The sequence below is a fragment of the Brachionichthys hirsutus genome, chromosome 18 (assembly GCF_040956055.1).
Source record: "Brachionichthys hirsutus isolate HB-005 chromosome 18, CSIRO-AGI_Bhir_v1, whole genome shotgun sequence".
In the NCBI taxonomy this organism is placed as follows: domain Eukaryota; kingdom Metazoa; phylum Chordata; class Actinopteri; order Lophiiformes; family Brachionichthyidae; genus Brachionichthys; species Brachionichthys hirsutus.
In genome coordinates this window covers 11135151-11158437 of record NC_090914.1, presented here as the reverse complement: position 1 = coordinate 11158437, position 23287 = coordinate 11135151, and the positions used below count along the sequence as shown (strand labels likewise).

At 47.7% G+C, this 23287-nt stretch overlaps 2 protein-coding genes across 3 annotated transcripts; both read right to left on the bottom strand.

The window, feature by feature from the left end:
* Nucleotides 1–2310: 2310 nt before the first annotated feature.
* Nucleotides 2311–16616, bottom strand: scfd1 (sec1 family domain containing 1). 2 transcript variants are annotated; one of them, XM_068751587.1, is made up of 25 exons: nucleotides 16572–16616; nucleotides 15732–15802; nucleotides 15404–15492; nucleotides 15088–15178; nucleotides 14823–14945; nucleotides 14636–14723; nucleotides 14441–14530; nucleotides 14196–14251; nucleotides 14014–14099; nucleotides 13833–13932; nucleotides 12108–12247; nucleotides 11882–11972; nucleotides 11306–11379; nucleotides 10503–10584; nucleotides 10101–10197; nucleotides 9932–10002; nucleotides 7392–7471; nucleotides 7211–7273; nucleotides 6547–6622; nucleotides 5393–5446; nucleotides 3714–3766; nucleotides 3606–3639; nucleotides 3367–3432; nucleotides 3223–3291; nucleotides 2311–2474 (listed from the first exon to the last, which is right to left on the bottom strand). In XM_068751587.1, exons 1-25 carry the CDS (start codon nucleotides 16600–16602, stop codon nucleotides 2451–2453), a joined length of 1899 nt encoding a protein of 632 aa, XP_068607688.1. In that variant the 5' UTR covers nucleotides 16603–16616; the 3' UTR covers nucleotides 2311–2450. The 2 variants fall into 2 exon arrangements, with proteins under 2 accessions (XP_068607688.1, XP_068607689.1); XM_068751588.1 differs by lacking the exon at nucleotides 5393–5446.
* A 406-nt stretch (nucleotides 16617–17022) lies between these two features.
* g2e3 (G2/M-phase specific E3 ubiquitin protein ligase) lies at nucleotides 17023–22160 on the bottom strand. Its single transcript, XM_068752224.1, has 16 exons — nucleotides 22103–22160; nucleotides 21844–21941; nucleotides 21543–21644; nucleotides 21278–21402; nucleotides 20862–21030; nucleotides 20485–20591; nucleotides 20252–20368; nucleotides 19933–20057; nucleotides 19722–19812; nucleotides 19354–19524; nucleotides 19120–19274; nucleotides 18801–18985; nucleotides 18516–18688; nucleotides 18225–18264; nucleotides 17961–18132; nucleotides 17023–17870 (listed from the first exon to the last, which is right to left on the bottom strand). The coding sequence occupies exons 1-16, from the start codon at nucleotides 22158–22160 to the stop codon at nucleotides 17584–17586; spliced, it is 2175 nt and encodes a 724-aa protein (XP_068608325.1). The 3' UTR covers nucleotides 17023–17583.
* Nucleotides 22161–23287: the final 1127 nt, after the last annotated feature.

Sequence of the window (23287 nt, the reverse complement as noted above, 5' to 3'; positions counted from 1 at the left end):
TCAATTCTCTCTTTTTTTTTTGCTTCTCTTTATTCTTTTTCCAGATTTTATTAAATTCCTCTCGTCCGTTCAGGACAGAAATCAGGCCGCTGTCACGTGAAATGGTTGATTTTAAATTCCGTCAGTTTTCGTGGTTCAGCATCTGGATCGGGGCGCTCAGTGTTCGGAACTCTGGGAATTCAGGCCTCCAAGTTCAATTCTACGGATCTTTGGCAACAACACCCGGAGACAGACAGTAGAATGGGAGCACTTTTGTTTTGAAAGCCTGTTTTGGAGACGGGATGAAGTCCCCCAGAAGGAACTTGGCACAGACAGAACCACTGTGAAGATGGTTTGGGAATGTCATCAGCGTTCCTGAACATCACGAGGGACAAAACCTTGGAGGGGACCCACAAGAGAAGGGCCACACTTCACATCTGTCTGGATGTGCTCTGGACAAACAGCGGACCAGGACCTGCATCGGGACGCCCCAGGGAGGAGTTCTAGGACTTGGACAGAAAGTACGTCTGGACTACTTTGCCTGGCCGGTCGCCATGGCAACCTCGATGGGGATAAGCGTCTCAATTTGACACGTTAGAGTGATGTTCAGCGCTCCGGGTCAGCTCAGTAATACGACCCCCTCAGAGAGGACCTCACCTGCGCACAGGTAAACCACCAGGCCAGACTGCAGCAGGCAGGAATTCAGGTTGGCATGCAGCCGGTAAAATGAGAAGGGCGAAGACGTCTTGGGAAAGAATGTTCAAGTGAATCTTTGACTGGAACCGGAGCGGAATCCAGGATCCGGACAGGCTAATGTACCCAAAGGAAATGATCCTTATCAAAATAAAGGCTGTTCCTTTTGGACCTTACTGCACTCGGAGGAACAGCGGAGGAATGTCCTTGAAGGCCTCACCTAGCTAAACGCAGCCGCGTCGTCTGAATTCATGGAGACGATGCCACGTTGAACTTTGAAGCTTTATTGATCGTGCTCCCTGGCTTCAGCTTATTTGCTGCTGGCCGCGTATCACTATTTTCACATAATGACAAACATGATTCTTTTGTTTTCACTGTTCACTAATCGGTTGGTTTGAACAAATAAACAGCTGAATCAGTGACATGACTTTATGCAGAGAAGAGGAGTCGGGATGATTGCGCTTCTCTGGAATCACAGTTGATGGTAAATTAATCAAAGATGGCATCCTGTCATATGAGCGCTATTAGACTCAAACTTAGGAATGCCATTTGTTTCGACATCTGAAGGGCAAAGTAAAACGAAGCCATCCCTCTGTTGTCACGCTATCCAGAGGCTAAGACCACAAAGGCAGCTAGCATGCTCACCGCAGCCATGGCAACAGCATCCGGGCCAAAGTCATGAAGCCAACGCTAATGCCCCTGGGGACAGCAGGTCTACTTAGTCCCTCCCATAGGGCGGCTCCCAATTATTGGTCCGAGCCAATCAGGGCGCTTCAGTCTGAGACTAAAGATTAAACTACTCGATTTAGAAACCCAGAGAGAATGCTCAGCCACAGAGGGGAAAGGTAAAGAGGATAGGAGGAACAGACAGATGTGAGAAATGAGGACCGACCTGGAGGAAATGATAAAAATCAGGAGGATCATAAACAGAGTCTCCTCTCAGCCGCATTGGAGCCGGTCCTGACAGGGTGTACTCGGTAGCACGCACACACAGATTATAATGCCACAGTGACTTAATCCTCACACTGATTCTGTGTCTGGAGGACCATGGCAGCAGGAACCGGGCTGCCTCCAACTTGATGGATGAGGTGTAAACTTTCCAGTCGGAGGAAGAGAACGGCGCTTTGTGAATTCAATGAGGTGACAGCCGAACACCATGATGCATCGTACGAGCGTCCACACGGCGTCCACACAGCGACCCGGGACAAAGACGCTTTCAAAGTCACTTTGTAGAATGTATTTTCCTGTCGGTACGGATTCCTACAAGTGACATTTCCAAACCCACAACTGACGGGGTTAAATTAGGACGGACCGCTCTGCTTGACCTTCAGCAAATACCTCAATCAATCTCACTTCTGATTAAATGTCTCTGATCGGCTTCTGGCTCTCAAGAGGATGAACAGAATTTAAACTTGTACAATAGATTATAATTGTGTTCCTGCCCATCCTGAAGGTCTGTCCGACACCAGGAGGGTTCCAGGACGGACTCAAAGCCCGTTCTGATTCTGCTCCGATGGGTTTACAGGTCTCTGGCTGACGCAAAAGCAACAAGACAATAAATCAGCTGACGGCTAAATCATCGGTGAGACAGACGGAACCAGAGATGAGCCCCCCCCCCCAAAAAAAGGCGTGACGCCATTGACACGGTTTAGCTTTATTACCGCTGAGAGGAAGAGATGGGAATGGCAACAAAAGACAGGAAGTGTTTAGACCATTTAGGGAACACAACTGGAATCGAGGGAGACGAGTCCACGCCGTCGGCGTCCGGGTCGCCTTCGTCACTTTTGGCCGAGTTGGGCGAGCTGTGAAGGGACGGCAGCAGGAGAAGTATTCTAGTGAGTGCACGGAAAGCAGTGGTTCCCAAACAGCCACTGTCCTCAGTAACGACCCATAACAGCGCTCATGACCCCAAGGACCCCCCCCCCCCCCCCCCGGTGCGTTTGGGTGATGTCAAGGAACGTTTCTTCTTCTGCAGGGGCGTCTGCACCGAACGGGTCTCTGATTCTGCAGGATTGTGACCTGGAAAATACCTCTGGAAATGTTTTTGCAGGCCTGAGAGCGGAACTCTGGCGTGCAGGATGGCCGGGGCCTGCAGCGCGTTGACTCCGACCACGGATTCCATGAGTCTATATCCCCCCCCAGAGTTCATGCAAACGATGTCATCTCATCCGCCAGCTGTGGAAAGGTGCGCGCCGTAGCCCCGCCTCTGCACCGTTAACTGATCATTTCGCTGAGGTATGTAGGTTTCATCAGAAAGTAGTTATTGGAAGAAATGTGGGCAAGTCCATTAGCCTCTTCCTCCAGGAAGATTCTGATCTCATCCCACAATTCAAACAAGCTGGATAAAACCATCAGGGCTCGCTGTGAAACTAAACAGCTGTTCTGATCCGAGCCCGTGTCCCTGCGATGGGTCTCGTTCTGAAGCAGGCCCGCCTGTAGGTCTGTAGACACACCCACGTATGGCCATGCCTGTTATGACTCCGCCCACCCGCCAGTTTGGGAACCACTGCCCTGAACTATCATCACACACACGCAGTCGTGGCTTCTCACCTGTTTGATGAACTGAGCGGCGTTGAAGAGTTCGCTGCACCCGTAAATGACTTTCTTCCCCTGTTTGAACTGGAGACACAAAGTTAGCTTGACGAGTTTCCCGCCGAAGGACGGGCGAGGGACACTGAAGCCCCGTTACAGTACCTTGGTGTAATCGACCAGGTTCTGGTACTCGATGTAGTTTCCTCCCCCCACCACAAACACGATGGCCTGAAACAAACAGAGCAGCAACCTCATGAATGAAGGAAGAGGACAGGATAAAGGTTTTAGTTCTGCTCCACTGGTCAACAAGGAGCCAGGAAACCATTTACGAGCAAAGACACGACAGAAGAAGCCTCCAGGCTGGCGAACGATTGATTGGGTTCTTCAAACCAGAAACTCACCTCCTGGAACGGGTTCTTGTTCCTGGGAATAGAGCTGAAGAAGAGGAAGAGGCACATGAATCAAACCGAGTCGTTACCAAGTCAAGCTTTGCGAGCAGGACGTCGTACCTCTCGCTGCCTCGCAGCATCTTCGGGTCAAAGTATCTGTAGTCGTCCGTTTCCTGGAAAATCAGAGGGAATTGTTTGACGGCTCGGAGGACAATCCTCCACACCGAACTCATTTGGGCCTCGCTCGTAAAAACTTTACACACGCTGTTTACCACAAATAACACGCAGCTGCCATGAATCCGACTCGTTAAAGTTAACAAAGGCTTTTTCGACGCGACACCAAAGTTGTTTCTCCATCTTTGGTGAAAACACAACGTACACAAAGGAACGGCAGTAAAGTAAAACGAGACTAATTCCTCACACATGTGGAGCGTTCTCGTGCTAAAGGGGAATAAATACCACGTTACGTCTTGCATAGCGAACCGCTAACTTTTCATTTTGTTGTAGACACTGCCCAAAAAACGCTCAGAGTTCGTCTCCCCGCATGCTGAGACCCTAATTGTCCCTTTCCTTGACAAGACGAGATGGACGGAGCCCAAACCCAAAGCTTCTTAGACACACAACGCTTCATTTGAAGGATTGGAATCGGCTCGGCTTGTTTAGTTGTGAAACCCGGAGGGCGGCGGATGAACTGAACGGTAATGAATGGCTTTGCGTGAAACGTTCATCACCAACAGAGGCTCTGGGATGGAAATGCTGACTCATCTGGAACAGCTGCTTTTAGGCGTCTCCATTGGGAAAGAGTTTAAACGCAGGTGAACGATCCGTCTCAGCGGAGGCATGTGGCCTCCAAACTCGCTGATTTATGTTTTCTAACTCGACTGTTGAGATGGTAAAGAGGTTAGCTTAGCTTAGCACAAGGCCTGGAGGGAGGGGACTAAGCCAAGCTAAAACAACCACATCATAAAGATGCTGATCTTGTATTTTAATACCGTCTATGACCAGACTTCTTTCAGCATTGAAACACACACACACACACTGCAGACATTCTGATAGAGAGAATGTGCTCTTCCATTTCTTTCATCTTCATCCCAGTCCTGTATTCCCTCTCCTCCCCCGTCCTCCCCCCCGTTTCCCTCTTTCAGGTTGACAACAACGGGATCTTTGTTGGTCGTTGTAACTTCAGACGCTGAGAATCCTGCGGTGCTTTCAGGGTCGGACTCCATGAGACGAGGAGCTGAATCAAAAACCCTTTAGCTCGTTCATCATCATCATCGCTGACCGGTGCACGTGTGAGGTCGGTCACGTGTGTGTCTGCAATCTGATCTGTTCCACGTCCTCCTCGCTCGCAGGAGTTCATTTGATTTCCTAGGAAGCGGTTGTCAATCATGAAAAAATCGGCTTCATCCTCCTCCGTTCTCTTCCTGCGACGCGAGTCTGACATCTAAAGCACCCAAGCCTGATAAATCTCTGTCCTATGTTATCCCAAAAAAATCTGAGAGGCTTTTAGAGATTTATGAAGACAGTTGGAACCGACTGAGTCAGACAGGAAGTGAGACAGTCTCGCAGGTGGCTGCTTTGAGTTGAAAGATAACAACTCATCTATGCTTCAACTGTGTTTTTGTTTTCTCTGAAAAGGCAATCGAGCCTAAATTTCTTGAGATGCCTTCTAATAGAACCTAGAAGGATGAAATCAGATTTTCAGGAACTTTTTTTGGGGGGGTGGGGCCTTCCCATCGAGCGGAACAAACCTAATAACAAAATGTTTTGTGGTTCATCTTTGGCTTTTAGAAACTCACGGGGTTGGACTTCATCTCCATCAGGTTGTCCAGGATCCGAGTGACGGGAAGATTCTGGAATAAGAAGGGAAACGTTTTACGTTCCGTAAAAGCAGCCGGTCGATAGAAAAGATAAACGTTCGGTATTAAATGCTTCGTTTATGTCTTTAAAGCCACAGTAATCCTTAAAACCATACTTTGGCAACGCTTTTAGCAACATTCTGTCATAAATTGATGAAATGAAGAGATCGATTCAAACTTCCTTTCACGGTTATAAATTAGAAATCATGATATCTGCAGATTTGAGCCTTGGTCTCAGTTTTATCGGTGAAACCCCGAACGCGCCTCTTCTGTTCACGGCTTCATCGAGCACAATCAACAGCGTTGATCTTCAGACATTTTGCTTGGCTCTCGTTCTTGGGTGTAAAGTTGTTTGTTTTTTGTTTCTATTGGAACGCCGAGCGTGGAAGAAGTCTGTAAATATCCTCCATGGCAGCAGTTCCATCCAAACAGACTGTAATGTTCTGGCGGCTCTGAAGAGCATCACGGTCCGACTGCATGAAGAAACCAGACACCCCCCTCCTCGGTGCCAGCTTCGCCCTGAAACACCTCATCATCATCATCATCCTCCTTGTTGTCATCATCATCGCTGCTCTCCAGCAGCAAACACCCCGCCACATTAGGGACGCTCCATTTAGTGTCATGCCAGGCGCAAAACGGGCCTAGTGAGGCATTCTGGTGGCGATTTAAAAAAAAGACTGCTGTTATCCCGCGACAGAAAACACCACGATGGATCAGAACCAGCCGAAGGAAAGACAGGAAGAAGAGAGAAAATGGAGAAATGTCAAATAAATCATGTGGAAGGAGACGGAAGGCGGATCGCAGGCCTTTCTTCTCCGGCAGCAGCTTGGAACAATCGAGATAAAATAAAAGGCAGGTTTGGGATTCACCGGACCCGTCGGGCCACCAAGGCTTGGTTCCAGAAGAGATTCTGGATCATTCTAGAGTAGCCTCGCTTGAATCCCGAGTGGAGTCTGAATCTACATCCTAATTGCAGGAGATCAAAGCAGCTAATCGGTCTCTACGAAGACGGCGGTCACTAAGAGGTTAAACGAGAAGACTTTGCATGATGCCTTGAGTCGAGGTGATTTTGGACCAGAACGCGTTTGACTCACGTGCTGCTTGAGCACCAGGTTCTTCACCCCCTCCATGACGAACTGGGAGCCGGTATTCATCACTCTGGAAAACAGTCTGAGGAGGAGTGAGGGGGGGCAAGGAGGAGAGAGGAGAGGAGGACAGGGTTAGGCTGGTGGCCCTGCTACTACTGAAGCTAACGCCGTGCTAGTGCTAACACAGCTGCAGTCCCACAGTGACTTTTAGTCATTGAGACTTTAGAACAGACGTGACTTCACGGCCGTTTGGCGTCTTCGTCTGGCGCCGTTTTTTCGCTTCTTCTAAATGAACACAAAATGTTTATTGATCGCTCGCAAACCACTTAAAGGAGCAAGCCGCAAAGTTATCGGCTTTATCGGTCACGATTTTGTCAATGACTGAGAAGTGCTGATTGCCGATACAATGAAAGGTGTTTCCGATACGTGATCTTGCCTCGTTGATATTAATGGGGTTTACAGAATATGAAAAACAGCTGTTTATGCAATTTAACAAGCTCTCGCCTCGAGAAATGGCCGTAAAATGGAATTAACACTCGTACAGACATGATCTGACCACGGTTCTATGCGGGGTTCAATACTGGGAAGTGGGATCACAGCACTTCACATTGTGCTTCAATGACATGAGCGCTATTAGACCCGTTTTAAGAACATCACCATGTGGCCTTACCCCATGGGTTTGACGCCGCTGTTGCCGTAGTTTGCCGGGGGGGTGGCCATTTTGGTAAAAGCCCTGCAAAAGATGAAAATTAAACGGTACCAGACGAGCACACGGTGATAAAACGATGAGGCAGATGTGAAACAAAACAAAGACACACGATCCAACGCCGAGGCAAATACAGCCGCCTTACTTCCACTGCTTGATGTAGTTGAGAGGTGAAAGGTCACAGCCTGTGTCCAGCAGAGCCGTCTTGTACTGATCCAAATCCAACTGAAACACACACAGAACCATTGCACAAACATGAGACTTTGATCCAGGCCGACACTAGAGGTGCGCGACCTCCCCTGGATCACGATCCGGATCGCACTGCCAGACTCAGTTTCTGACTTCACTGCAATGGAAAATATTTCAGTAGAAAACAGACGAGTCAGAAAAGGCCTGAAGCTCGTAAGGTGTCGGCTCAGGCTAACGCCGCACGGCCAACAAGGGGGCGAGTCTCAGACGGACGAGGCCGGACTTTCATTGGAGCGGTTTAGCAGCAATATTGATGAATAGCTATAATTCATGCTTTCAAATGTTGGCGTCGCGTTTAATGACCACTGAAGCATGCTGGTAAAATTATTTCTGCAGATGAACTCTCTGCCAAGCTGCAACTGGAGATCCCAGTTTGGACGCCGCTCACTGACTGCTCTAGAGGCCTTGGGGGGGGGGGGGGGGGTGTTAAGGGCAAGTTCTCTGGTCTGGACTAATTCAGCCAAAATATGCTAATAATTGCTAACATCAACAGAACCCGACATAAAGGATACGAGCCACTTTCTGGCAAAGCAAACCCGATCCAGATCCCTTTTCATCGACTCTGATCGGGTCTAGTCAGCTTCTTTTGAGATCGTGAGCGGGGCGGATCGAAGATAACACCCCTCATGAAGCCTGTCCACAAAGTTTGTGGATACTGAGGAGCACAAAGTGGTTTTGAGGACATGGCTCAAGGCATCTGTCGAAACCATTTCTCTGGACTGCCAATCCACAGCTGGTGATGTCAGAGCCCACGGTGCAGTTTCAATGCGAGTGTCAGCGGAGAAGCCTGGCTGGGATGATGGGAAAAACTGGGAACTGTCATCTGAGACTCCAAGTGAATTTTCGTATGGTCGTGTTTGTCCAACGACACAAATCCCAGGAGGAATTTTTGAAATGGTTTAAAGTCGACAGTGTTTAACTCCCTCTTAATAGTTACGCTGCACATAAACAAAGCCCAAAGAAAGCAAGTGTTGCTGCGACTGAGACGTTGCTATGCCAACAGCACCGCTGGGCTGGCCAGGATTTTAAAACTAATATTCTTTCTAGTATCTGATGATATGCAGGTGGATGAAATAATTCCTCGCTGAAGAAATGAAATTAGACAGTATTCTCATTAATGACATCACCAGCAGCGAGTCCCGGGACTCTGATCCGTCCTGGCTGTCAGTGCCATTTATGCACAAGGGACAGCAGCTTCACTTGATTTGTTCATTAAATTGACTGACGAGTTAATAATCTTAATCGCCTGGCCTGAGATATTCACAACATCATTCTCGCGGATCCACAATCTTGCAGTGTGAATGGGACTTTGCACACAGGTAGAAAGGCAACTCCTTTAATGAAAGACACAGGCTTGTCGGGTTCAGATGAACTGCTGCAGCTCTTTGCTTCACAGAAGAATGAGGAGCTTCGTTTGTGAATTCCTCAGTTCGTTTACTTTCCTCAGCGACTCGGTTTCGTTCGTGGAAGCAAACCGCAGGAGGACCGGAGAGAGTCCCCCCCCCCCCCCCAGAGTTGCAGTGTTACATTTTAACAACACCGGACAACGGAAGGGCAACAAAGCGAGACACAACCTCATGTCACTTCTGATCCAGGCCAGCAACCACACAGCACCCCCAATAAAACGCCTTCAACTTTAACACTACTTGTCTCAGATTTATGAGAGGAGGCCGTCAAATAAAACCCCCAAAACAATTTAATGCAATATATGACAGAGCCGTCCACGTGCTAGCATACGCTAGCCACAGGACCCTTTGTGGAGCTCTTGTGATGTAAATAAAGCTTGCTGCGTTGTCCCTCGCTCTGACCCTAACTTTCTGAAACATCATTCACTGATGAGGCTCAACTTTAGAACAATAGGGACCTGAAAGCCAAGCGGTGATGGTTTTCGTTAGACTGGCGCAGGGGCGGTTGAGTGACTCACGCTGGCCAGCCGAGAGCCAATAAAAGGCTTCTGAAGGCAGCTGGTTGAAATCCAACAGCAGCGGTTTGGAAACTGGGATGTTTTTGGAGCTGCAAAGTGGTACTGGAGCACACGCGAAATGAAACACCTCCCTTCGACTGGAAACTGTCTGGATGTTGTTGCTGTTGACTACAATTGTTGTTTTTCTCAAAGTGCCAAACTTCTCTCGCACATATTATTAATAACATTTATCCCGTCCCCGTCAAAGGAATCGTTGTCGGCTTGCAGAGTTTCTACGAGAAGACTCTCTGAAACATTTCTGATTTCCCAAAGCAGGAGGTGAAGTTTGGGGGATTGATGCTGTGAGTTCAAAATATTTCTACCTTCATAATAGAAGCAGGCTCAACCGTTGATTTTTCATTTTGATTCAGATGTAAAAAACTATTGTTAATGATTTCAGATTGAGAACATCATGACAGCTACCGTTTGTCCCATTGGTCGGTCGGTCAGCGTTTATGTCCCGGGTGTATTACCTCGGAGGGAGCCTGCGGAGCGGTGATGTAGTGGATGAGGAACAGCCTCATTTTGTCTTCCGGGGTCCCAGCTTGCAATCAAAAACAAAGGTGAGTTTTTCTCATTATCTGGTGCTGTTGTTGATGCTTTTCAGTGTGCGTGTGTGTGTGTGTGTGCGCGCGTCCATACCATCTGGGTCACTGATGATGTCGAGCAGGGATTTGTCTAAAGTCGACTTGCTCATCAGTTTCTCTTCATACTCAAAGTAAACATCCAGCTTTCGACTCTGCAGTAAAAGAGCACAGAGTAGTTTGTCACCTCAGCGCGTACTACTACTAATAATACTGCATATACTAATACTGTGTGTACTTAATAACCTTACGCCAATGTTAAATGTATTATAGCTGTAATAAACCGGGCTGTTTTCCTGTTGCGTTAAGCTCAAACCGACGCCGAGATGAAATAGTCTCCTCTGGCTCTGTCGTCGAGGTGAAGACGATGTTGGGTTCGTGACGAAGAGGAAAGCCCCTGAGGCCTAACCGTCCTTTAAAGGTACGGCGAGTGTAATAAAGGAGCGGCCTGGCTGGCTACCTTGATGTGGTCCAGGACGGCCGTGGCGACGTTGGTGTGCAGGTCGATCAGTCGTTTCTTCTCCAGCAGCTCGGGCAGAGAGCTGTGGGCGGAGTTACAAGGAGATCAAACAGAGACCTTGAAGTCCGCCAGCTTGTTGTCAAAGACTCGGATCACTCTACTGACAGCCTGTCACGCTACATCATTCTGCAGCTGCTTGTTTCTCCCAAGAACGTCCCTGTGGATGACAACGCACCGCTAAAACGACCCTTTGACCCCGACCAACAGAGTGTTGTGGCCTCACACAAGTTCATGGTTTTGCCCCCCCGAGACACTGATCACAACCAAAAATCTAATCCGATGTTCCTGTGGAGTTCATGGAAATTCATTTAGGAAATATGCTAACATGCAACCAAAGATTTCCACCACATGTGTGTGTGTGTGTGTGTGTGTGTGTGGGGGGGGGGGGGGGGGGGGGAATGGTGTCTCTCTCGTCGAATTTCATCCTCACCAAGTTAAGCACCCAAATGGTTTGTTCTAAAGAACCATCTAATCCCGCGGGACGGCTCACTGCTAGCCACGTAGCTGGAAATCTTTTAAAGTAAACTAAAAGGTGAATTAAGCTGCGAGGACAGTGGGAATTTAAAGGCGTGGCCCCAACCCTCCTCCGTCCTGAACGGCCACGTTGAACGCGCCGCACCGATGATGGCTTTCTAAATGCAGCCCCTTGTCTTGACGGGCTGAGACAAGCTCAGATGGGCGCGAGGACAAACGGGACGTTACCGCCCAACACCGTCAGCGCCGTATGGTGAGGAGTTCATCACCTGACAGCCGAGGTGAGCTTGGCCGTGTTGTCCGACAGCATGCTGATGGCTCCTTCATCTTCTCCTTCTAAACCCTTCAGACAAACAACGATAAGGACGATAAGACATCATGTTGAACAAACCCCTTGGCAGCTTGGGGATGGTCCCAAGTGACCCGAAGGCACAGTAGTAGACGCCACCTTGATGAGCCAGCGTTGGGAGGGTCAAGCTAGCATTTGACTCGGAGAACTACTCCCTCACCGTTTTCATGTGTAAAGGATTCGAGAAGATTTGGGAAGTTGGCGACCATGGCAACAGCGGAGGCTCTGAAGCATTTGTTTCATCTCTCAATAAATGAGAAACTTGAACATTTACTCAGTGCAGCTCGTCAAACTTTCTCAGAGACCTGCGTATGACCTTCATCTAACAGGACTCAGGATTCAGATATGAACTTTGTACACAGTCCCCCAAGACTTGGCACGCCTTAAAGACTTGGGTGTGACCACAGGGTTTGGCCTCAAGTGACTTGTACGATTCAGACGAAGCCCACTCGGGCGTGACCTCCGACTTGGACTCGAGCTTCCGTTTGTTTCTCACCATGATGCTCTTCAGGCGTTTCACTTCATCCTCCTGGGCTCTGTAAGTGTCTAACTCCTCCTGGACCGACTCCGCCACCTCTGGAAATGGACTGGAACACACAACCGCACAGAAAACAGATTCACGCTTCAAACTCCAAACTTTTTAAATAATAGAGGATGAAAGGTTTTGTCAGACCCGTCATCGAACTAGAGCAATAACTCATTGCTCCCTGCGTCCTACCGACCTGCCCTTGTGTTTCTGCCAGAACTTGTCTGCGGCCGTCAGGTCGTAAGTCTTTCTGTTCTTCTTCTTCGGCCTGGCGCCGGCGGGAGATGGCTCCGCCCCTGCCCCCTCCTCCATCGCCACCCTGTTCAGCTGAAAGTCCTAGTGGACGAGAAGAAGCTCATTTCATTCGGACTTGTTTCGCCAAACGTCTCTTCCCCCGCCCCCTACCTGTAAAGAACTCGTTATAAATCCACAAATGATTTCATTGTCTTCATCACGGCCACTTTTTCCTTCCTCAAATGCTTTTGGGAATCTCGTTAACCCTAAATCATCTCTGAACTGTTTTTAAATGCAACGAACACAAAGTGAAACCACCAAGAAAAACCAAACCCGTCACCCTCGGCCGTCAGAACCTTCGGCTCCGAGTGCCCTGAACTCCCAGAGGTGATTCTGAGTCACTTCCAGAGTCAGCAAACAAAGCCTGGAAAGTTCTGTTGTGTTGAAGATTTATACGGTCTGAAGCTCAGAACCAGAGACGGCCTCTCAGACGGCCCATTACTACGACCAGCACCACGGGCCGGGAACAAAGTGCTAGTTTCACAGCTCATAATGTTGATGTCGCCCTCGGCGGACCAGACGGGAGGCTTAGGGTCCAGATCCTGTCTCCCTCTGGGTGGCAGGTTGGATTACACCCTGAACTTTTTAGAAGGAAAGGGAGGGGCGAGACAGAGAGAGGGACGCCATTTGGACCGGAGCTGGAGCTGGAGGACAAATCGGAGGGCTTTCTACAGCAACCGAAAAACAGAAAGACATGAACTCATCGGTTTTCAGAGTAAATCCGGCGTGCCACTTTCTAGACTCTGGTTGAGTGACGAGGTCCGAAAACAAAGGATGCTTCATAAGAACCAGGAGGAGTGGGAACGATGAAGGGATGAAGTCACGGCTGAAGGAATGTGCTGCCGACTGGTCCAAAGAAAGCCAATCAGCTTCTTAGGACCCAAGTCTTCAACTGCATCGCGTCTGTCTTTAATGTCCTGCATGGCAATTCTTTACTGTATTTCTTTACTGTCCATTACGGAGTTTCTTTACTGTCCTTCACGGCATTTCTTTACCGAGTTTCTTTACGGCGTTTCTTTACTGTACTCATCTGTGTTTTTACCACTTAATCCCACTCTGACTCAGGCTGTAAAATCACCAGCTGAATTTTCCTCTCATAAAAGAAAATTAGCCTACGAGACAAAGGATTTGTTCAGAGCGGCGTTTTCTCGCTGTAGTTGCCAACGTTTGGTCTGCTGGTGCCAGTAGGTATGCGTGTGTGTCTGCGTGTGTGTGTGCGCTGATGACATGTTATATAACACATCCATGTAACTCGACGCTCCACCGCTGTCATGATTATCCCGAGCACCTCATCTTGGCATGAGTTCAGGTGTGTGAGTGGGAGGGGTCTGCCCTCTCGCCACAAACAGAAGCCAGCTTTTTTGTTTGACGCAAACGTCCTCGTCTCACCTCTCGTCTTCCTCACACACAGCTTCACACTAATCTGCGTCTTTTCTCATTCTGAAGTTTCTTGTGGCTCACGCAGCTCTTATAAGAAAGGATTTGATCTTTTCAACATGAAACTGCATATTTGTGCATTTTAAGATTTAATTCTGCAGGAAGAACCACTGAGATTAGAGTCTGGAGCCACGGGCAGGAAGTCAGACACTGTTGAGAGTCAATCTGAGACAGGCGACTGACAGCTCACCAGGACATCGTGGATCAGCGCCTGATAGGTCCAGGTGTGGTGGAGGGGTGTGGCCATATCCACGTTACGATCTGCCAGGACGAACAGCGGTCTCTGGAAACTGGAGAGGACACAAGGTGGATGATGTTAACACATACAGAGAGAGAACTGCTTTCTGGGAGGTGGGACTTTTGTCGGGTACCTGAACTGTCCGGAGGCCATGTTGTCTCCAGAGAAGAGACTGTTTCTGGCGTCCCGCAGGTTCTCACGGAGTTTTTTGTCCAACTTCTACAACACACAGAAACACAAACGACAAATACTTCTGATGCTAAAATAAGGTTTCTGCTGGGAGTTGAGAGGAACTCTGTGCAAAGTTGACTTTACCACAGCGACCATCTCTGCTGCGTTTCCACGGGGACAGCGAATGATTGGCACCGCACCTGACAAAACAACAACACATTCTAAGAAACACATCCTAATTAATTATTGCCAAATTAAATTGAAATAATAACACCCGTGCCACACCATCCCAAAAAACTACTTGAAGTAAATGACATTTAAATTCTTCTGAAGTGAACATCGCCATCTACAGGACACAAACAGATTTCAGAGCCGCGGTTCGAACTCACCCAGAGTGACGAAGAAGCAGAACAGACTGTCCACGATGTTGTCCATGATGGCTTCCATGTCTGTGTCCTGGATGTCCGCTCTGTTGATGGCTGCAGGTGAGACATGCAGAAAACATTTCAGTTCGAGGCAGCTGGAATTCTTTAACCATGAGTCACTGGGATCACTGTGTGTGTGTGCGTGTGTGTGTTACTTACCGCGGTATGATATGAGCTCCTTGTTTTGATGGCAGAGGACAAACATGTCATCTTCCAGAGTGATGAAGTTCAGGTACTGGTCAAAGACCTGAGACACACACACACAGACGCACAACAGGGCAGATCTTTATGCAACACCGCCACCGCCGACACACTCGGGGCATTTGTTTGACGGAGAAATGGTAACCTTGGTGACTTGTGCGACAGCGTTAGCAGCCAGGGCGGCGCTGGCGATGTCCTCCAGTTTACTTCTACTGATGGCAGAGATGAAGTTCAGAAAATAGGATTCATACAGCTGGTTCCTCAGGTCCTACACACACACACACACACACACTAAATTTTAGAACTCTAACATGTTTCATCTGCTGCTGTTGATCATCCATTTGGACCAGAGAGCCATAAACTAACATGATCTGTCTCACTGCTTCCTGAGTGTGTGTGTGTGTGTGTACCTGACATATCCTGTCGATGTTCTCCTCTGTGGGCATGATAAAGTAGATGGCTGGAACATCTGGGATCGGATCTCTGTCTGAGTGAAGCAAACTACAACAAGGACAGACCGATGTAAAGCGGTGTTTAAATGACGATGGAGATTCCAACGTATTTGATGAACGGAAAAACAGACGCAAGTTGGTGTACAGCTTTCACACATTAAAAGGAGGAAATATCCTAAACGTAAAATATAGTTTGCCTCTGAAAGGCGGAGAGTAAAAATACTTAATTCCACAGGAGGGTTAGGATATATGCAGCCTTTGAAGTGTCTCTTACAGGTGCAAGGTGATGCCCATGTCCCGCAACTCTTTGACCGACAGCAGAGGGGAGATGATGTCTTGACCAAACCGGTCATATATCAACACCTACAAACACACACACACACACACAAGATGAAGATGAGAGGAAACAGGAATCGTCCACACCATTTGGATGGTCGAAATCACAAACAGACAGTAAACAGCAGACATTGTCGGTTCCCACAGAACAAAAACATTCCAGCAACCAGCAAAGTTTGTGACAACCAAAATGTTTATTTAGTTTTAAATCTTAAAAACTGTTGCCTATGTGTGTTGCAGTGTTTGTGTGCGTGTGTGTGTGTTACCTTCCATACGGGCTCAGCGGCTGTGTTTTTCAGCGGAGAACCGTTGAAGTTGAGCATTCGCTTCAGAGCAACTGCACGAAGAAACACACAAAGACTGTTCACAGCCAGAGGGAAACGGACTGGGGGTCCGTTTCATATTCCGACTGCGGCGCTACGAGGGTCTCCGTGTCCATCGTGTTGATATTACATTTCATTAAAGAGTGACTCTGCAAACAACCTCTGGAGTCTGTGACCTCAGATCGGAACCTACCTGTCTTATAGGTAGGTTCTGATCTGAGGTCATACCTGAGAATACCTGAGAATAAAGAGAAGCCCCAAAGTGGAGTACTTTAAGTACTTTAGTGGAAGATGAAAACTTACAAAAAATATATTCAGATGATTAATTTATTCTGTACAAATTGTCGTCACGAACAACAGAGCAGGTGATAATCAGTTCAGCGTCCGGTCTGTGTTAGTTTACCAAAGTGAAAACGCACATATCCTTTATTATATTATTATTATTATAACATAAGGCTAGCTTCGCCTAGCTAACACTGACGTCAGGATGCTAGCGCGGCAGAAAGCTACAGAGCCGATCGGCCGATTATATCTCAGGTTAAACTCTTAACAACCAGGTTAGTTTATGATTCTGGAGAAAACTAGTTTATGTAAGGGTGCTTTAATGAAACGGAAACCTGTTTATCAGCTCAATTAGCAGCTACTTTGAGACGCAGATCGATTAATTAGCCGCTGACAGTCGTGAATAAATCTATTTTGTTAACCTCGATGTCAGAAAACATCTTTCAGATCGTCTGTCTGCCGCTACAAATCATTCTGCGAAAAGAAAGTCGGTTTTCAAACCTGTTTGCTTCTCCCGAATGGACGCCGCCATGTTTGATGTTGTTGTTGGTGACGTAGCGTCTGATGACGTGGCAACAGCCGGACGTCAGCTTCCCGCCAAAGAGTGGAAGAAAGGGAAGAGGTCTCACTAAGCGGCCGTTTCCAAGGACCGACATAGAAACAAAGCTGTCAGACACTGGGAATAGTGTTACCGCGATAAGTAACTTTCAGATTACAGATTACACTTTTTGTTCAGATGTTTTGAATGTTTGTGAGAAACTGAAGGTATTTATTTTACATTTTAAGATAAATAAAATAGAATTAGTCTGCAAAAGCATTTTTCTGAGCATGAAAACTGGGTTGATTTTTAGCAAATGTGCTTTGGGTTTATGGACATAATTTGGTGCTATGAGTGACGTTCAGTCAGGAAAACCTCAAGGAATCAGGACAAAAAAAGGCTGTATTTCTTCCATATTTATGAACCATAAAAAGGAAATAGAATAGAAATAGAAATACTGGATCTGCAAAAAGAGCACAAACATGCAGCAAAGAGGAAAGAGAGAGAAATCACATAAATAAAGTGACAGGAAACCGTTTCATATTCATTCGCATTAGGTTCACATCAATCAGAATTGACTGCATTTGTTCAGGTTCATAGTCGAGCTAAACGGGTCTGTAGCAGCAGCAGTATCGGTGCTATATATTTGTACCCACTCTTCTCACAATGTAATGTATTTTTCATGTGAACGCATAATCAGCATCATAAACAAGAAAGGGACAGAAACCTCAGCGTCGATCTGTGCACAACATGAATAAACATTAAAAGCTATATTCAGCACCATCATTTCAAACTACAAATCTGAACTGGACGTTAGCTGGACTGAGATGGTGGATGACATAAAAAACAAGCCCATAGCATCGCACCAGCCCGGCCCGAGTAATCCACGTTTGTCACTGCGTATTTAAGCATCAAAAACAAAAGGAATGCTTCACAGACGGCGGTCAGTAGCAGGAACCTGCAGAACCTCCGTGGCTACGCTGGCTGGAGGTGCACGTGGTGACTGATGGCCTGCTCCATGGAGCTTTTAAAAGCCTGGTAGGTGGAGGTTACAGGCAGGAGGAGGTGTTTGGAGGAGGATTCCCTCTGAGGGAAGAGCCCCTCTTCATTCCACACCTCCATTCCCGGTCTGACTGTTTCCCTCTCTCCTTTGGAGTGGAGGAAGGAAATGGAGGGTTGAGGGAGGAGGCCGGTGGCTGGGAGCTCCTCGACTCCTGCGGCAAAACGAAGGAGGTCCTGAAGGGAAATGGAGCTCCTCCCAACTGAGGAGGCGAAAGGAGGACTTTTATTATCAATCAATAAAAACTATTGTTGGCTCTATTTTGGTTTGATGGTCAGTGCACTTCCTGTACCTTCACACTCGAGCAGGAATTGTCTCCAGAACTTGATGACGGGGGTTTCTTTGTCCAATCTGTCCTCCTGCTGGGAGAAGTTGATGGTGAAGAGCTGACTGATGGTCTGAGCTGAGAGGTGAGCCGACGGCGAGCAGAAAGCGCCGTAGAACACCGACGGGTAGAGCTGCACCTGGATCAGATGAAAGGACGGACGCTGTAAGACACGCCCGGTGACGGAGAGTCCCGTCTCACACGAGGGACATAAAAGCAAACGTAAATCACCTGATCAAAGACGCCCAATGTCTGCAGACCCTCCCGAAACCTGGAGGAGGAGTCGGTACAGTTAGCATCATCCCTCAACACAGAATCGCACATCGACAGTAACAAAACACGCAGACGGTGTCTCCAGAAAGCCTGTTGCTGCTAATGTTATCAACTAGTTATTGATTAGTTATTACTAGTTATCAACTAGTAAACTACCTCATTGGCCTGTAAACGAGGTACTTGATAACTATTACCTCATTGGAGGAGTTAACTACTACCTCATTGGAGGAATAACTTCAAGGACTCTACCTCTGCAGCGGCAGCTGCATCCTGGTAATCAGAGTGAAGTTGACCAGATTCTCCACCAGAGCATCGCTCTCTTCGAGGCTGCTGATTGGTTGGTTGCAGCCGGCCAGCTCCAGGTACGTCCTGCTGGCCGCCGCGAGCCGCTTCAGCTCAGCTAAGGTCCGCGCCGCCGCAATCTAAACCAACCAATCGGCGTTGTACCTTCAATTCCAAGAATTCAGAAGTAGCGGTGAATGCAGCCTGTGCGCTTTGGACACGGCAACGAAGGCAGACGCCTTCCTGACTCACCCGGGTGACTTGACGCGTTAGCAGCTTGCTGGGGGTCATGTGTGCAGCAGTGAGCGGCTGGTTGGGCGGGTAGTTAAACAGACACTGGTAGAGAGCCGGAGAGAAGAAGCTGATCGGCGGGCTGCCGTGAACCAGAGAGAGAGCCAATAGGCATCCGGCGTCAAAGTACAGGTCCTGACGGAGAGCTGGAATCAGAGCGCGTCAGCAGCTTGAGTATTGTTTCAGTAGTTTTACTGCAATAGTGGATCTGAATACTTCCTCCAGAGCCTGACACATTGTGAAATATACGCAACAACGTATGTGGGTGAAGACACCTCACCCTGGGAGTCCAGCGCCAAGTTTTTGGATCCATCCGGACCCTCAAACAACACTGAGTCTTGGATGTGCTGCACCAGCAGCTTCAGGAAGCACTTCCTGGCTGTGTCGCCGTCCTGCAGGCTGCCGGGCAGCGTGCTCCATTGGCTGTCTTTAAACCTGATCACAGATGCCAGGCGATGAAACGTCTCGCTTTGATTTCAGCAACCAAGCAACTGGAAGTTCCTCGACTACCCACCTGACGGAAAGTGTGCGTGTGGGGTCGAAGTCGGCCCTCCTCACCAGTTCCACGCCGGCAGCCAGAACCTGATCCCGGTTCACCTCCACTTGGGCGCTGAGGGGGCGGAGCTGAAGAGCCAGCGCCTGCAGGAGCTCCTCAGATGAGGTAACGACTACAGGCAATGACGGCCTGAGGTAGAGAGAGCTTCATCGTAAACGAGCAGAAGAGACCTGTAATCTATTTGTGTCCCGCGAGCCCACATACAAGTATGTCCTGAACGGGGACGGAATATTAGCAAAAATCACGAGTTGAGTCTCAACCCCATTTCCATGTGAGTAAAGGGAAATGAAGAAATCCGTTTCTAACAAACTATCTGGTCCGTTTACCTCTTGGAGCTGATGTGGGAGTGGATGGAGGACAGGTGGCGTTTCGACAGCAGAGTCCTCCGACCCGCCTCAGGTGAGGCAACCAGGGAGGCTGAGGAAGACAGCACAGGCACGACAACGTCTTTAAGCAGCAAAGCCATTGAAATACTCCAAATAGCAGCTACAACTCAAAAGGATGTATGTTCACAGATTGCGTCAGAAGGCCTCAGACCTTTCCCATCAGTGGCCTGTGTGCAGTCGCCGCAGGCCCAGTCGCTGGTGTCCAGCTTCAGCCCCGAACACTTCCTGTGGGTTCCTCTGGAGCCACACAGGCGGCACCGAATCACCTCAAACCAACTGAAACAGACAGACGTCCATCACAGCTGATGATGATGATTCTTCATGACAGGAAATCTCATTTCCTTAAATGATGCGGAAAGAGATGCTGAAGTGCAACTCGTGGTTGTAATAAACATGCCAGCCTCTAGGTGGTACTGGCAGCGCTTACTAAACAGCTGATTGTGTCATGTCAGATCGATCAAAAGCCACACCCAGTTTTGGCGGTGCGTGCGCGTCCTTCGTCACAGAGGCAGGTGAGAGCGTCACAGCAGCTGTAAACCTCCAGCAGCTCGGAATACGCATTTTCCTCCATTTCCCATGAGGCATCTCTGGAGAGGAGCAATTAGATACCACGCGGCGAATGAGAGAGCAACAGTTTTCATTATGTTCGGTTCTTTTTGTCAGCGGTGATCTTTTTTTAAGCATCGTTTTGAGCTGGGCTTACCTCTCTGGGATGTATATTCCCATCCGGAGCATCTCTTCCTGGAAGTTCTCCTTGTTATTACACAGAGTACATCTGAAGAAGAAGAGGCCGGCGCTGTGGGCCTGACGCTAGCACACAAACCCGACACACCTGAATTAGAGGATCATTTGTCCCCGGCATCTTATAATAAAAGTTACATTTATTTAGCAGCTAAAAGCAGAACAAAAAAATACAACCGCAATGCTCACATGTCGTGACGCACACACACTTCCCCTGGAAACAATAACTTATCCTTATCACACACACACACTTTGAGGGTCCACAGTCTGTGGATCATCCACAGGAACCAGGACATCATCCCAGAAATTTGAACAGAAATGACCAACAACAGCCACTACCTGCACACAGTCCCTGTGGAACCAGCTGGCTTGGCAGGACGGACACTTGAGGATGGAGAAGCAGAGGATGGGCTCGATGGGGTCCAGACAGACGGAGCAGGACTGAGGCAGACTCAGGTCAGCACTCGCGCTGCGAGTCTGAGACGGACTGTGATCCAAGCAGAACGACCTGCACACAGAGACGGAGGGCGGGCCACGTTCTGAAACAGCTGAAGCATTCAGAGAGAAGAACACATCTGGCAAATGACGAAAAAGACCCTGTAAAGGTGGATAAATAAGTATGGTTGCGCTGGGAGACTGAACACGCTCACCGTGAAACCTTGACATGCTCAATGTGTCTGCCATTATTTTGTATTAATCTTAAACAGCTGTATTTTTGTCTGTTACAATGAGCCTGAAGTGCAGTCTCTACTCACGGGAACATTCCGGTAAACTGGGAGATGAATTCCAGTTTCCTCCCACAGGGGAAGTGGACCATCCTCCTGCAGTTTCTGACGTTGCATCCGACACACGCCCCCTTCCTCTTACAGCCGGAGCACGTCTGAAAGACACGCGCAGCGCACATATGGAACACACGAAGCCCATGCCAGGGAAGACGCACTGTAAACGCACCGATGGTGAACGCAGCTAAAGCTCAAGAAGAGGACGTCACAGTTTGGAAACCAGAACACAAACGCTCACCAGCCGAGCTGACCGGCGAATCTCCCGTTTGATGTCATCCACCAGGAAACCGAAGACGCCCTCATCCTCCCCCCCTCGCTGGTAAACTCCACATGACGTCAGCTGAAACGCACAACAGAAGCTTACATGACAAACTCCATCGCCACACAGATGTAGGTCGACCCCCATGTTAATGACCCCAAATTAGGAGAGGGGGAGAAAACAGGTTACTGTGGAATTACAAACGCAGGGTTCTTCTGTAAAAAAATACAAAAATCACCCTGATTTTATTTACCTTTTAAGAATACACAAACAAACTTACCAAGCAGAAGTAGTGGACTGAGATGTTGTGCTCTTTGAGTGTGACTCTTTCCCCAAATATGGCCGGATCATCATCGCTGAGCCTGCAGAGGTCACAGCCTAAACAAAGACACACACACTTTCATTACAACTGCATATTTATTCAAACTCAAAAGTCCACGTATTAACATGCAAAAATAAAACATTCCCTCATTTGTACTTGACTGAGAAAAATGTGATCTAAAAGCAGCAAGAATGATAGATCGCTATCGATCACTCACAGTCCTCTCTGTCACTGCTGCCCGCAGTGACCTGCGGCGTCCTCGACTTTTTCTTCATAACTGTGACCCTGCAGCAAGACAGCCATGAGGTCAGAGGTCAAACTCCACCGAGCTTTTATCAGACGCCTGCTGCTCCAGTTCATTCATTCATTCCTCAGCATTTTGTCCTCACATTGTAGATAAGAACCAAAACTATTTCATTAAGTCAGGAGACAGGCAACTATGAGTTTCTCTGTTGATATAATGTAAGTGTGTAATAAATATCAATAATTGATAACAAGTAATGTTTAATAGATGATATATAAAATAGATAAAAGGACAAATACACGGCCTATTCACTTTAGACATGTGAAAATCTCTACTAAATAAAGCGTAAAAATATTGCACAGTTTAAAATGTATAAAACAGTGAGGATCTGCGACATTATTGTGTGCTAAGCTACTTTTATTCTAACCAGTAATATGAACTGATGAAAGTGAAATAAATATGCTATTTTTTTACGTGTATACAAATAATGTGCGACAAAACATTGTATAGAACAGAAATATACAGACATATGTGCTCAATAGGGACATTTTGAAGGCTGGTAAAATTCAAATGTACGGAAAACAAAACAAAAGCCCAATCTATAACCGGAAAAGACAACAAAACGACGTTAAAGTAAAAATCTACTTTACATTCAGTGACGCCGAACATCAGACGGCAATCATTTGATCTCCGTTGTTGGATTTAATGCTGCTGAACGTGTTCACTTTCGATCCACGTCATCAACTTTTAAATCTCCCTTTTTCAAAACAAAAATACGTCATTTCCGCTTTGGCTTCTTCTTTGTCGCTTTCTGGGCGTCTCCTGCTTTTGCGCCCCCTAAAGGGCACCGGGGGGAACTGGTTCCCTGTCATTGGAGAATCGCATCGGAAAAAGCTGTTTTAACTTTAATGTGTTATCCTTTATATATCCACATCTATTATATATTGAACATAATAACAATGTATGCGTGTTATTGTATGGTGGGCATCTATCAACGTGTTGTGTTTAAATGTGATTTGCAGAGGTGCGAGCAGCGGACCTGATGGAAAATGAAAAATAATCATTAACTCCTAATGTGCAGAACACACCTATATTTATTCCCCAGGAAATTTAACCCCCGAATCCCTGGACCCAAAATACGTTTAGCTATTTGTCTGG